We start from the raw sequence: 16,135 nt of genomic DNA on the forward strand, positions 1-16,135 counted from the left end.
AATCTTGGATGGATGGAAGGCTGAGTCAACCTTGACCCGGTGAGGATCAAACTCCTGGCCGAGTTAGCCTGCAATACTGCATTCTAACCACTGCATCAGCCTGGCTCCTTGATGGGGGAATTATAACATAATTATATAACATAATGACATTTCACTGAGAAGCCTATTTTGCAACACCTGCCAGTCTGTGGAGGTTGTTCGTTGTTGTGAATAGTGAGCCTGCTTTCACAAACCTGAAGCCTGTTTGCCATTTTTTTGTTGCCAGATAGGCTTAGATATCTCCAGTATATTCATTCATCTCACACAGGGGATCTAAATCTGTACATGAAAACTCAAAAGTAGTTTTTCAAAAGGCAACTGGACTGTTTTTTTTTTCCTTGAGGAAGAAGAAGAAAAAGTTTTGCTTCTCATCCCAGATGCTTTATCAGTTGTGATGCGAGGGATGGATAGGTACTGGCAGTTTTCTCCTTCTTCCTCAAGGAAAAGACAGCCTAGTTGCCTTTTGAAAAAAAAAACCACTTTTGAGACAACTATGACCTGGAATGACTAAGAATCTCCACAGGCATCTGTACATAGAAAATTGTATGTCCTGAGTCACACATACAAAGACAGATTACCCAAGGCCCTCTGCAAACCTTATGGAGAAAAAGAGAAAGAAGCTTTGTGTTGAAGTGGGGAGTGGGAAAGAGCTGAGATTCTCCTTCTTTCTCAGATTAAAGTTGGAATTTGTAGGAAAAAGAATTTATCCATGTAATAAATCGGCACACATATAATATCTGTGCTGAGAGTCTTCTATTTTTTTTTATAGAAGAACTGGATAATGTTTGCTGAGAGTGGCATTAAGTTTAATTACTTTTCCTCTAAGTTTGTTCCTCTGATGATCATTGTTTCTACCAATTTAGATCTTGTATACTGTATGTACTATATTTTATTCATTTATTTACTGATACTTTTATGCCGTCTATATTGGTATCTCGTGCATATTGCACATCGGCACCTCAGGGTTATTTGTAAACAAGGGTCAAATCACCATCACCCTGGGATCTGCTCAGAACTTTACATATTCTTGTGCATGTTCTTGTTTAACTTTTTTCTATGAAGTCTGTAATTCTGGCAATCCTGTGTTATTTTGTCTACATTGATCGTTTTGTAGGAAAGGCACTATGGAGCATATTTTCTATCATTTTCCCCCTTTTATTTGCCAGTAAGACAGATTGTGTGACTCCTGTCTCTTCCACATGCAAAGTTAAGGTAATGGCAGATAATGGCATCTCCCTGAAAAACAGATGGAGAACTTCCAAAATATCACAACTTGGCAGAAGACAGAGCTATAGTGAAGAGACCCAGAAGGTTTCTAGGAGAGGAACTTGGAGATCTCCAGCCTTTCACTGTGTGGGCTCAACCACAATGCTACAATCAGTAAGTAGACAAGAAGAATCACAGGGAAAAGTAACTAGTGCCTCTACTGTCTATGGAGAGTCTCAGTCATCCAGGCCATGGTTGTCCCAACGGTGCTTTTTCCAAAAGGCAACTGGGCTTTGCTTTCCTTGAAGAGGGTTCATTTCTCATCCAAGAAGCTTCTTCAGTTGTTCAGTCCCAAAATTAAAAAAGCTTCTTGGATGAGAAGCAAAACATCTTCAAGGAAAAACAAAGTCAAGTTGCCTTTTGAAAAAAGCACCTTTAGGATAGTGCCTTTCCTATTTTACAATGTGTTAACATCATTGTCTAAATGCAATGTACAAGTAAGTAAATAAAGCACACTGCTTTATTTAGGACAGAGGTCCCCAAACTTGGCAACTTTAAGACTTGTGGACTTCAACTTCCAGAATTCTGGGAGTTGAAGTCCACAAGTCTTAAAGTTGCCAAGTTTGGGGACCCCTGATTTAGGAAATATCCAGAAAGAAATACTGAATGCATCTGCTTATAATAAAGTACTAAAGAATATAGAATTCATATAACTCCTTCCAAAAACCTAAGGAAAATTAACCAAGAAAATTCAAGGCACATCCATTGCTCACTGTAGAACCCAGATGCTCAAAAAATGTTAAGTGCAATTATTTGATATTTAAAGGTTGCCCATCCTCTGCAATAACAAGCAATGAACATACTGTAGCTTCAGCCTTCTGTCCAAATAAAATGCAGGCAAGCAAATAAAACTTGCTTTCCCACAATCAAGGAATAATCTGGAAATTATACTGATAATAACCCTTTAAATCTGTGCCCAGAGTAAATGATGCGAGAATCATGGGTACTCACCCAAATCTGCAGTTTTACCCTCTTGTCATTCCTGTAAACAGTCTTCACTTTGAAGTCAATTCCCACTGTACTGACAAAGGCAGGTGTGAAAGTGTCATCAGCGTATCTGAAGAGGAAGGAAGTCTTGCCCACACTACTGTTGCCAATGATCAGGAGCTTGAACATATAATCAAAGTTCTGGTCTGAAACATCCTTGGGTCCATATCTAGCATCTGTTACCGAAGCCATCTAAAGAAAACAAAAGCATTATAGACTAAATAAGGATAGTTATTTATTTCAGCTTAGACATATCCATCAAGTATTTATGGATTAAATGACGTACAAGGTCTCTTCCAATTCTGATAATCTAAATTAATGCAGGTTTCAAATTAAAAAGGTGAAATATTCTTCAGAGGCAATCTTGACTCTTGCTGTGACTTCATAAATGTATCCATGTGTTTTTCTTGAACATGAACATGATTTGACTTTTTTTTTCTGTAGAAAGTTAGGGAGATGGCTGGAAAGACATATTCAGAAATTGTTATGTAAACAAAAGATACAGATGCATACCTTAAGTCCTGGGAAAACAGATAGCCATTAAGAAGAAATTTAGAATGGCTCATCCTAACTCAATGTAGTGTAAGAGGGAGGGAAACCAAAGCACAATCAGAATTGCAAAATTGTAGTAGTATTGTTTATCTCAATAGAATAGAGCATGGGTCCCCAACCTCTGGGCTTCAGCCCACTAGTGGGCTGTGAGCTGTTTGCCACAGAAATAGCAAGCAAGTGGGTAAGTGTGTGCATGTGCATCCCTGTTAGGAATGTAAGTCACCTACCAGCTATTTGGGCTGGAAATATATAAACCAGGATAGACATTTTAATACTGTAACTTTAACAGAATCCTAAAAGTGTAATTGGGTATGGTTTCTCAAATGGCCATAAGATGGAGCCAGAAACCTGGGTTATCAGTCTTAGTTTCAGAAGTCTCAGTGAGTCTCTGTTTCCTTCTGTTGGAGAGTACTGACGTTCCTCCATTTTTCCTAATTGACTAATATTCTTGGATTTGATGTAAGTCTGATACTGAACTGTTTTTGACACTGGACTTTGTTATTGGATTATCCCTGGACTGAAAACTGACTGATTTTACCTGTGAATGACTTTGGACTGTTTTTCTGAACTTTGCTTAAACCTTTATCGAAAGTAAAACCCTACATTTACTGTAAAGTGTATCTGTGTTCTGTGTGTGTATTATTCAAACACTACTCTCAATACGTCTCCCTGTATGCGCTCATTCTCCTAACGGGGAATTATCTCAACAATCCCCACTTACACGAGCAGCAGGCAAGTATGTGCACTCATGTTCCATTTGCATGAATGGCAGGCACACGTGCATGTCACTCACTCAAATGGAACTGCACATACATGCTTGCTGGCCACTCATGTGAAACCATCCCCTCTCTCACCCTTTCCCACCGGTCCACAAAGCTGGAAAGTTGGGGAATTCTGGAATAGAGTACTAGTCTTCCTGTTGAGTTGCTTTCCAGATCTGATCTATTTTGTAAGGTGACACTCTTAGATGAGATTCCTTTCCATCAGCAGAACTTTAATTTAGATAGAGGCCCCATTGATTTCAGCAAATCTAATTCTAAAAATGCCAGTGTTTGGATTTAACCTTCCTTATGTGCAAATGCTGATGCCGCATATTTATAAAAAGTTATCCAGATAAGCTGTGAATGCCTTAGAAATGAAGTTTACTCTCTTCCATGTATGCTGTTTTCCCCCTGTCACTAGGATGAATTATGAATTGCTAACATATAAGATGATTAATCCTGCCTACAGTTAGATGTGTATATGAACTGAAGTGAATTTATTATTAAAAGTAAGTAATTGGCAAACATTTTACAAGGAGAAAGAAAAAAAAACAGCCAAGGCGTTGCCAAGGTTAAATGGGGTCACCTGACTTCCAGATTGAGTTAATTGCTGTGGTGTTTATTGAACAACAATGAAAGTGAATAGATGCCTACTTGGGTGTCAACCCTAAGTGTGACATATATGTCACTGCCATAGTGACCCTGCTATCCTATTAGTGTTTTTAATATTTTGATACTCTTTTCCCTAAGTCAGAAAGATATGAGATGGTGTAGTGGCGATCTGGAAGACCATTGTATTATTGTATAAAGGAGTTTAGTGACATATTTTGATTTCTCCTTTGTATTAAGAACATTCTAGAAGTTTAGAGTTCATTCTGAGCCAACCTGCTTGTTTTTCATTCTTGCTTCATGAGTGAGGGAAAAGGGAGGGAATCTTCACACAGCTGTAGATTGTTTAGATTACTACTGGCTTATCAGCTATGTTCTCAGAACCCTTGTTTGAGAGTTATGCCCTATCCAGTCAAGGTCAGATCCTGCAGTCTCATTACCATGGAAGTAGGGTTATGTTGCTTGGTGCCAGAACTTAATAAGGTCATTTGAACTTCGGAACAGGCCTGAGTGCTTAGCACAGTGCAGGACCTGGCCTTTGTGGTCTCTTCACTGGGGCTTCCAACAGCTGGTGAGATTATCTTGCTTGGTATGTTATGCTTTTATGTTTCTCTTTACATCAGCCTGCTAATGTTATTATAAAGCTTAAGATCTCCTTACCTAGTTGTGTGTTGATTGTCTCTGCTACTTCCTGACGTATGATAAAACAGATATTTCCTCATTTAATATAAGAAAAAAAAAAGTCACCTTCAAAATTTGATAGTGGAAATCCCATAAAACTGACTTATGGGAGACTCATTTGGTAATTTTTCTTATGAGTAAAAGAAACAGTTCCCCTGTAAAGTGGTGCTTTCTATTATCTACTCAGTTTAACCCTGGCATTTGGGTCCTTAATTGTTCCTTGTATATTTCCCCATTGGGAAATTCACTGGATCTGATAACAGTGGCTTCTCCGTTATTATGTCACTTGTTGAGATGTGCAGCTTTACGAATTGATTAAATAAAAAATAATTGTCAGTTTCACTGCAAGAGGACTCTGCAAGGTGTATAATGTGAATGTTTTTCTTAGCAATGTAATCATAAAATCAAAAAGTACATGAAAATGACGGCAAATCTCTTAGGAATTTATCCATCTTGAATTTTTCATGGAAATGTGTGATATAAATATTGTATATAGGTAAATGCCAGTATAATAAAAGTGTTGTACAGTGAGTTCTTCTAAAGATCATTTTGGCAAACATATGCTAAAAGTACAGGGGGAAAAAATCATCTGATGCTTACACATTATTGCAAATTATTTATGACAAGGATATAACTAGAAGGTCTGCTTTTTAAAATATGTAGTATTGTTTCCTGGCTGGAAACAATTACCTCATATAACAGCTAATCAAATACATAGAATCTATTGTGCTTGGAGCCATGCATAATATAGTCTGCAAGGAGTTAAGAATATTTATTGTTTTATTATGTCTCATTTTAACAATGTATATAGATGCCCATCTCACAATGCTGTGTCTCTAAGTACCGGAATATTAAAGGATTAAAAGTTAAACAAAAACACCTGATATAAAACAATATCAATAATAACCAGAAGCAACAAATAAAGATAAACCTACGTGTGAGATCCAAGAACATTGCACTTCTAATCCTAGGATTAGAACCAAACAAATCAGCCAATAGAGTTGACTTAGCCCAAAGGTCTGGGCGGGAGATCAGCCTGCTCTTTACAAGAGGCTAACAGAGTCTGGGCCATCTGGATTTATTTATTTTAGATTATGGCATATCATACATGGACTAACAATATATATTAACATTTCACTTAGGTTAATAAAACACAATAAAATATAAATGTTAAAAAGATTTGAGTTCAAATACTAATATCAAAGCCATCTAACCACTGAAGCGCAGCATTGTTCATATTAAAAAAAATATCAGATACTAGACTGGTATGCCCTCAGCTTGCAGTTTGACATGAGACAAACTGCCATCTAGATTTACAGATAGATGCAGTTTTATAGGGCCAGTGTTTCACATTCACTGAGACTTGTAGCTTAGTTCCAATGATTCTATGTTGCATCTTCACATTTTTTAAAAAAGGAATGCGGGTGGGGGAAGTGAAGCTTTGCAGTATTATAAAGGTCTCCTCTGTACAGACATGTCCAACTGGGGGGGGGGGTGCTCACCTCCGTTTCTTAGCTGAGGGAGTCAGCCTTGCCTGAAGATACTTCCATGGTCACGTGGACAGCATGACTATACGTTGAGAGTCATGGAATGCTGTCATCTTCCCACTGAAATGATACCTATTTATCTACTTGCATTTGCATGCTTTCAAACTGATAGGGTGGCAGAAGCTTGGACAAGTGTAAGGAGCTCACTTTGTTGTGCAGCGCTTGGGTTGTGAACCCAGCCTGCCAGCTTTCCAGCTGACAAGCTTAGTGTCTTTAACCAGTGAGTAACCATGCCCCCTTTGCAGTACTACCCATGTTTCCCTCAAAATAAGACTGGGTTTTATATTAATTTTTGCTCCAAAAGATGTGTTAGGGTTTATTTTACAGTCAGGTCTTAGTTTTGTGGAAATACAATACCAAATGCATCCATCTGATTATCTTAACTGGGGCTTATTTTTGGGGTAGGACTTATATTATGAGCATCCTGAAAAATCATGCTAGGGCTTATTTTCCAGTTGGGTTTTATTTTGGGGGAAACAGGATATAAAGAGGTAGGAAAGCAAGAAGGTCATGCTTAGTTTGGTAGCAACCAAAAGCGTCTCACTGGGAGATATCAGAGTTGATTGGAGCAATGAACTTCTAGGGGGAGGGGAAAATGGAGGGCGAGGAAAAATTATTTAATGGACCATTATTGGATCAACCACAACATAATTTTTAAAATAGTGGGGATGTGCCAGGCCTTCTAGACAACTGGACCTGGGGTGGTCACTAGATCAGAAAGAAGTGCCGCAAACCATCCCCTTGGAATGGCTGAAGAAGGCTTAGGATGGAAAGCAGCAGTTCTGAACCAGCATTTTAAAATACAGGCAATAGTTGCATTTTGTGATAGGCTAGAATTGGATGGAAGATGACATCATCTGTTCCTGCCCACACACAAAAAATGGCTGGCTGGCACGGACAGTGGTGCAAGCAGAAAGTGTAGATCTGCCCTTTGGTTTTCCTATTCATATTCAGCACACAGAACAACCTCCCAATTTCCGGCTTGTAAGAGCCATTTCATTAGATATACATTTCAGCTTTAAAAATGTTATCAGAGAAATAAACTACTGATCAGACCATTTGTTCTACAACTGAGTCATAAAAAGCACAATAAATTTGGGGCAGCTAGTGTAAACAAATTACACTGAGGGTACCATTTCCAATGTGACAACCCATTTCTCTTGTTCTAAGCAAATAAAGCACTTTTGCTCTTCACACCTGCCTAAGTAGAAGCCAAAAAAAAAAAAAAGGCAATAGTAAAGAGGTCAGAGCCAAATCAGAGCTGGAAATCAAATGAAGCCCATAAATCCTATTTTGGCTTTGGCTAAATGTATTTATTGAAGGAATATTGCACCTACAAGGGGATGATGAACACAATCATTTCAAAGGTATGTGAGTGGGTGGGTGTGCTGTGACCCTTGTGTGTTGTCTCTTGCAGAGCTCATGACTAGATAGAATGCACTGTAAATAAAAAGCAGTCTGCAGAAAAACTAACAGGCTGACCCTAGAATAGCATACCGTTAAGAAATTTAATCTGATAGTAATACATCATTTTAGGATTCTGCATTTTGGGAGATTTTAGGAGTTATTGGTATTTCTATAGAAGATACTGTTGATAAGATAGGAAGTATTTCATTAGGCTGTGGCAGAAGGAGATTAGATAGGAACCTGGGTTGTTCTATTATTCCTGCTGAAAAACTAGCGATACCAGATTCTTTTTCTCCTAAGGAAAGGTTGTAATCGCTGTTTCCTTATGACAAGGGCCTAAGCTCATTTCCCCCCATCCCTCCCCCCCCTTTTTTTTGCTTCAGGCCTTCAGATTACAAGACCATCTTGCAATTAGGATTGTAAATTAATCAAGGAGCCCTTTTTTCCCCTGAGGAACAAGATGAATAAATAAGTGTTGAAAGTAGAAAATACTTATATAGATTTTTTTTTTTTAGAAAGAATACATACTTTGGTTATTCCAATATCCTTAAGCCTCACTGTTTCTTAGGGAGGAAAAACTACTAATCTAGAGTAGCACTGCATTTTTAGGGACCCTGAATGCTTATCAACAAAAATGCCATGTCCCATCTTTAAAACAGGAGTGGATACTAAAAGTGGGGGAGGGGAACCCTCTTAATATATATGTGGAAGCCATAAACATTTTTGCTCATTGAACAATACTTTAAAATATTTTTATATTCACAGGAAACTCTTGTAGGAACTGCTTACACAGCAAAAATGACTGCATCACATTCATTCATATAGAAATAGCTTACTTCGTGGTGACCCCTATGCTTCTTTATAACCAAGTTTAGGGAGATCAATTATAGCCTTTTCATAATTGCCAGACAAAATGGATTAGTAAATTGCATGACTTACCATCATTCATGGCAATCCAAGTTAACTCCTTTTTATATAAACACATTTTATTCAAAAGTTAAAATCTAATTTAACACTTTATTATGAGTTACTGTACTCTAGACTAACAGTTCTTGAAGACAAGTGATAAGATTTATGTAGTCCCCAAGAATCAACAGCAAACTGATGACATATAATCTGTAGAAATATTCTCCGTCCTGAACATCCACAGTTCTTGTTACTTACAAGAAAGTAAGCGGGAACTTACTCTCTCTTTGATAAGTTTCCACCTATTACATCTCCGGTGTCCCAGAGAACAAGTCAATCACCTCTTCTTTGTGACAAACCCCTCAAGTAACGGAAGACAGTTTTCATGTTCCCCCTGTGTTCTTTCTCTTTGATAGGTTGGACATAACTAGGTCACTCAACTGTTCACCATATGATTTATCCTCCAGATCCTTTATCTCTTGCTCTTCTTGGCACACTTTCCAGGGTCTCAACACTTTTTTTGCATCAAGGTGACCAGAACTGGATGCAGTATTCCAAGTGTGATCTCAGGAGTGCAGTGTAAAGCAATACTATCACTTCTCTTTATCTTGACACTATCTCTTTATTGGTAAATCTTAGGACTGTGCAGCTGCTGCAGCATCCAGTTTTGGTCACCACACTATAAAAAAGATGTTGAGACTCTAGAAAGAGTGCAGAGAAGAGCAACCAAGATGATGAGGGGACTGGAAGCTAAAACATATGATGAACAGTTGCAGGAACTGAGCATGGCTAGTCTAGTGGAGAGAAGGACCAGGGGAGACATGATAGCAGTCTTCCAAAATTTGAGGGGCTGCCAAAGAGAGGAGGGGGTCAAGCTATTTTCCAAAGCACCTGAAGGCCAGACAAGGAATAATGGATGGAAACTGAACAAGAAGACATTCAACTTGGAAATAAGGAGAAATTTTCTGACAGTGAGAATAATCAACCAATGGAACAGCTTTCCTTCAGAAGTTGTGGGAGCTTCATCACTGGAAACTTTCAAGAAGAGACTGGACTGCCATCTGTCAAAAATTGTGTCGGGTCTGTTTGGGTGAGGGGTTGGATTGGATGACCTACAAGGTCCCTTCCAACTCTGTTAATCTGTATCTGTATCAGCACACTTTTGGCTCATACTTAAGTGATGGTCCCTTAAGACACCTAGATCTCTCTCACAGTTACTACACAGTGCCACCTATTCTATACCTATTCATTTGGTTTTTCCTGCCTAGGTGAAGGACCTTACTTTTCTCTCCAATGAATTGCATTTTGTTGGGTAAGGCCCAGTGTTCAAGTCTGTCAAGACCCTTCTGGATATTGAGCCTATCTTCTAAAGTATTAGCTATTCCCCACCCACCCCCACCTTGGTGTCATCTGCAAATTTGATGGGTTCCCCTTCTGTTCTCTCATATTGACCATTTATGAAGATGTTGAAAACTACTGGGCCCAAGGCAGAACCTTGTGGTACCCCACCGCATGCTACCCTCCAGGTAGATGTAATTCCATTGAGGACTAACTGCTGAGTGTGGGTGGTCATCCAATTGTGTTGGTACTGTCTATCTCAGGGATGTCAAACTCACAGCCTGCAGGCTGGATGCGTTACACGCTGGCCACGGCCACACCTGATTTAGTGAAGAGAAAAAAAGTCCTGATATGTATGTGACAATGCCATGATGATGCAAGTTTGACACCCCTGGTCTATCCCATATTGTTCTCTCTTACCAAGAAGTAGGTTGTGGTCTACTTTATCAAATGTGCTGATGAATTCTAACTATATTATGTCCACAACATTTCGCTGGTCCACTAATTTGGTTGCTTTATCAATATCATGTAAGGTTTGTCTGGTATGATCTATTTTTAACAAACCCATGTTGGCTATTACTAATCACCTTCTAGGTGCTCACAAATCCCTTGCTTCATTATCTTTTTCAGGATTTTCCTAGATATTGATATTAAGCTGATGGCCTATAATTTTCTGGATTCATTTCCCCCCCTTTTTGTACATTGGAAGCACATTGTTACATTTCCAGTCCTTTCCCCTGTGAAACATGAACTTGAAATATTACATATTGAAATATTACATATTCAATGTCTCTGATATTACATCTACCAGTCCTTCAAAATTTTGGGATGTAAACTATCTGGTGCAGGTGATTTGTATTCATCCAGGTTCATCCATTCATTCATCATCCTGTTCTATCTCCATCGGTGTTGCTTTTGATAGGTTGGGCTATTTCTTCCTTCTGCATAAAAGGCAGAAGCTTCTAGTTTTCATCTATTTCTTTTTCCCTCTGCCTTGCTGCAAACTGCCACTTTTCTGCAGAAGTGTCACCAATTACATCGAACAGATTTCTAGGCAACACAGCAGGTTGAAGAGGAACATAGGAAACACCTCCTTCCCCTTTTGCTGGTTTGGACGGTAACAGTCCAGTTTATGGTGTTCTTCTCGACATCATCCGAGATCTAACCCAATATTTTCATAAAATGCCAACATATACAAGACCTTTAGTGTTATGAAATATTTCAGTTCTAAACTATTATTAATGTAACTGGAATGTGTTTGTATATTAAAACAACTAAGAGGTATATGATATTGATATATGATATTGATATCATCAGCCATCTTATTCTTCTGAGTAACTTAGGAAATGATTGAGAACCTTAATGTTATGGCAGGAAGAGTCTGTTTTACTGCCTGGTCATTGACTTCTGGGTCTTATTTTGCCTCCTTTCCTTTTCATCCGCATAAACTACATTGGAAGAGGCCATGAAGATGGCTTTTGCTGAAGAGTTGTAAATGTGTCTATGCAAAAAGTGTCATTTATCAATCTCTCTCTTTCTATTCATTTAATCTCATGGATAAAATGGAGAATTAGATCAGGCATGTATATATAATTATGGGATGAATAAAAGTCAACAAACCGAGGCTTAAACCAGATAAACAGAATTACTGTGAATGTTGAAATCCATTGCTCTGAATTGAAATATGAGATTTTTGTCAGACAGGATGACTTTCTATGAACAGTATATAAGCATATATAAATACATAAGCATATATATAAACAGTACATAAACATAAGCACAAATCATGTTGGTTACCAGGAATACATTGTAAAGCCCCTGCTTGTCCAACTAGGGTTTTATCTACTATACCACATTCTTCATATTCCCCTTCCTTTGAGATGCTGGAAGGCTTCCATCTTTCACTTGTTTACTCTTTTCTCATAAGGAATTCAGTCTCAGTTATGAAATTTCAAATTCTGTCACAGTCACAGACATACTAAATTGTATATAGAATGCTACATTCATGTTAATACACATACCCTTTATTTCAGAACTCTGCAAAGAGGTCCTCCCTTCTTCAGAAATTCTACTATCATTTCAATTTTAATATGGTAAACCTCCTATGCATTATTTCAGGATGTCAACTCATGCTTTACTCTTAGGATCAATTTTCACTACTGCTGTTCAGCATATCCATATTACGTCATTTTTTCATTGAACCTTGCATATTTACACAAATCATTAAAATGCACAGAACATATAATTTATGAATGGGATTTAAAGTTTCTGCACAGAATACATAACCTGTTTTGAAAAACAAATAAGGCCCCATTCAAGTGATTCAAGGATAAGTGATATCAGGAATTATAGCAATCAATCATTTCAAATGTAGTGCTAAACTGTTCTTTTTTTAAAAAAAATGAAATCCAGGGGTGAGTCACTTCCATCTTGAGAAATCAAGAACCAACAAAGATCTGAATGGTAAGTGTAATATTACAAATACTAATAATGATGACTGTTACAACCAAAACAGCCTATTTGAAAAATAAAATAGCCTTCAGCTTGGTGCTTTCCAATCTTATCACCCCCTTTTTCAATGGGCACAGACTACCTTACCCAATATGTCTGGATGGTATCAAACTATAAAAAATGATTCTAAAATGATAATGAAAATGGCAACGCACAATCCCTTCAGAGAATCTGGTACCCTACAGAGAGGCTGGACAACAGCCAACAGAGAAATGGAATTGGATCAGCCACTTTTGGTTGCTGCTTGTTAGTTTATACCTGATTCATTTTCCAAAATAGAAAAATGAAGCATTAATGGGCAATAATCCACTGGATACTCTTTAAAATGAACTAATTTCTTAACAGTATTTAATTGGATTCACTCTACCATGCCCACTGAATGGGCTAGTAAGTAAGGATGGGGATTTCAATGCTTCTCTTAACTTTGACATCACATCTTCAGGTAGCCGAATATACTATATTGGATCTCACTAAATAATGAGCCTAAAAAAAATAAAAGCCGGTTCTGGAAATCAAATATTTAAACTGGAAAGATCCCTGTCTCCCTGCCATTCCAGAAAGAGGAAGTAAGTAGCTTTGAGGCACTCTGCGTGTTCTCAGAGGCACTCCTACGGCCGGCTCTTTTTAAAGTTCATCCCTGAGCCCAGTTCCCTGGGCTAATTCGAGAGAACTTCCACTTAGCCAAGAGAGACACGGATCTTGAAGAAAGACCGTCCCGTCCCTTATTTCTTCTCATAGCGAGTTATCAGCTGCTGCCTCTTCAGCTATTTCCAAGCTGTCCTTTCACACTGCGATACCACGGACAGTTCCTGCTGTTGCCGGCCGATCGCGGTGGGAAGGCAGCCTCCCTACCTCGGCCGGGAACCGAGAAAGTTTGGTGGGAGCGGAACGCGGCGCGCTCTTACCTTTGCGCGCAGGGGATGGAACCGCTCCTCGCCCGAGATCAACGAGGCGGCGGCGGCGGCGCAGGTTGGGCGTTCAGCCGGGATCGAGCCGAACGGGCGTCTGGCCGAGGCGAGCGCGTGTCCAGCTTAGCAACACATCGACAGCAGCTTCTCCGCGCCCGTGAAGGAGACGGCCGTCGGGGCGGAGCTACCGCAGGCCGCCCCCGCTCTCTTCCCCCAGCGGGAGAAATAAACAGGGGGCTTTTGGGGGCCAGGTTGGCCTTTTTCTCACAAGGATTGTAGATCCCACCACCACATAACTCACCACGGACGAGCCTGTGGTGCGAACCCAGCCAGGGCGCTTCCTTTCTGATTTGACCTGTTCTGCTGAGTCCAAAAAGCAGGCTGAGTAACCCCCTTTCAGATGTAATCCTGGCATCCTTGGCCTTCCTTCCTTCCTTCTTTCTATCACCTGCCTGTTTGTCCATCCGTATCTATCTATCTATCTATCTATCTATCTATCTATCTATCTATCTATCTATCTATCTATCTATCTATCTATCTATCTATCTATCTATCTATCTATCTATTCATCTATCTCTATCTATCTATCTAGCTATCTATCTAGCTATCTATCTACCTACCTATCATCGATCTATCGATCATCTATCGGTATATCTAATCTATCTAATCTGTCTATCCATTTATTGGATTGATCTGTGTACTGCCCATCTGGTCTCGAGGGGACTGTCAAACTAGCAGTCTTCTCTTCTCCATTCAATGCAGTTCCACTATGCAGGAAACAAACAGTCCAATAGCAATGAAGTTAATATAATAAATACATTACACACGCAATTTCCCCCACAATTTCCCTTACCTCTGTTTAGTACCAACTGAATGAATTTGAGGCCTGGGCCCTCAGGTTTGCTGGACTGCCAAATGTGAGGGAGTATGGAATCTGTTAGGAATGTGAGTCACCTAACAGCTATTTGGGATGGAAATATATAAACCAGGATAGACATTTTAATACTGTCTCTTTAAGAGAATGCAAAAACTGCAATTGGGTGTGTTTCTGCAAATGGCCATAAGATGGAGCCAGAAACCTGGGTTGTGTTAGTGAGACTAACAGAAGATAGTCTCAGTGAAGTGAGTGAGTCTCTGTTTTCCTTCTGTTGGAAAGAGTTGCCATTCCTCCATTTTTCCCTATTGACTGTTATTCTTGGATTTGATGTAAGTCTGTTACTGAACTGTTTTTGGATACTGGACTTTGATATTCGTATTATCCCTGGACTGAACACGGACTCCTTTACCGGTGAATGACTTGGACTGTGTGTGGACTTTGCTTAAACGTTTATTGAACGTAAAAACCTACATTAACTGTACAGTGTATCTGTGTGCTGTGTGTATATTATTCAATACTTCTCTCACTACGTCTCCCTGTATGCGCTCATTCTCCTTACAGGGAATTACCTCAACAGAATCCAGTAGGGGGAGTTCAGGTTGGATTCCAGCAACAAGAATTTGGGGTGCACTGCACACAACCAAGCAGTAGCAGAGAGTTTTGTGTGTGTGTCTCTAAGGCAGGGTGGGCAACTATGGCCCTTTTATGAATTATGGACTTCAACTCCCAGAATTCCTGAGCAAGCATGGCTTGCTCAGGAATTCTGGGAGTTGAAGTCCATAATTCATAAAAGGGCCATAGTTGCCCACCCCTGCTCTAAGGGATGCTAAGTGTCCTGTGGCTAGTCAGGGGCAGCTGCTTCAAAGATACCTTGCAATGCTCAGGGCAGTAAAACGGATGTGCTGTTCCACCAGTGCCCATTCAAGTCACAATCCACACTTAATAGGAGTGATTAGAGTTCTTCCACATAACCACAGATCAGGAAAAAAAAAAGTCTTACATAAAGCACAGCTCTCAGTCTTTCCCCTCATGATCAGCTTCTCACATCTGATAACCATGCAAATAGGTGCTGTGCCCTGGATAGGCCAGATTCTGATTTTACTTTTACACATGTCTTATGAGAACACAATTACTGAATGAGGTTCTACCTGTTTTGCACATTCCCAATTATTTCAGGTGGGTTTAATGGTTTTTTTTTTTTGCTCAAGCTAGCCACACAGCTTTTACATAGTGAAAGAAACTCAGTTCTGAGCAGATTAAAAGAGAATTAGATGTTCCCATCAAACCCCTGAGGTAAAACTTAAGATAATGGCTTCTAAAAACCAGAGGATGTGACTTTTCAAGTAAGGGGAATGTACAGCATGTGTAAATAAATACCCACACATATAAAATGCACACAAATATAATATACCCATCATCATGTATTCAGGACGATTTCCCTTTTTGCAAATACAGTTAAAGAAAGGTATTGATCTGAGTGATTTGAGACCCCTCAGAGAGCTGTGAAAATACAGTATTTCCAACATTTTAGCAAGGATTTGTAATATAACATCTAACAACAAATACAATTTAAAAGTTTTTCCCATCCAAATTAGGGGGAGAATGCTTGACCCCAAAGTAGTATAGGTGGTCCTCCACTTACAACCATTCGTTTAGTGATTGTTCAACATTACAACCCACTGAAAAAAGTGACTTGTGATTGTTTTGCCCACTTACAACCGTTGCATCATTCCCATGGTCACGTGA

General features: G+C 39.2%; 1 protein-coding gene across 2 annotated transcripts in view; it reads right to left on the reverse strand.

Moving 5' to 3' along the window:
* Window positions 1-14,433, reverse strand: part of RAB3B (RAB3B, member RAS oncogene family) — a 59,673-nt gene extending 45,240 nt beyond the window's left edge. Inside the window, exons 1-2 of one of the 2 annotated variants that reach the window (XM_087960266.1) lie at window positions 14,366-14,433; window positions 2,257-2,484 (exon numbers count right to left, since the gene is read on the reverse strand). In XM_087960266.1, coding sequence (XP_087816392.1) covers window positions 2,257-2,484 — 228 coding nt within the window. In that variant the 5' untranslated portion in view covers window positions 14,366-14,433. Of the gene's footprint in view, window positions 1-2,256; window positions 2,485-13,509; window positions 13,863-14,365 lie in introns of those variants that run through there. The other variant, XM_026665856.2, reaches the window with a different exon arrangement.
* Window positions 14,434-16,135: the final 1,702 nt, after the last annotated feature.

This window comes from Notechis scutatus, chromosome 3 (assembly GCF_049901735.1).
Source record: "Notechis scutatus isolate UNSWTSFEM ecotype Mainland chromosome 3, rNotScu1.2, whole genome shotgun sequence".
Taxonomy (NCBI): Eukaryota; Metazoa; Chordata; class Lepidosauria; order Squamata; family Elapidae; genus Notechis; species Notechis scutatus.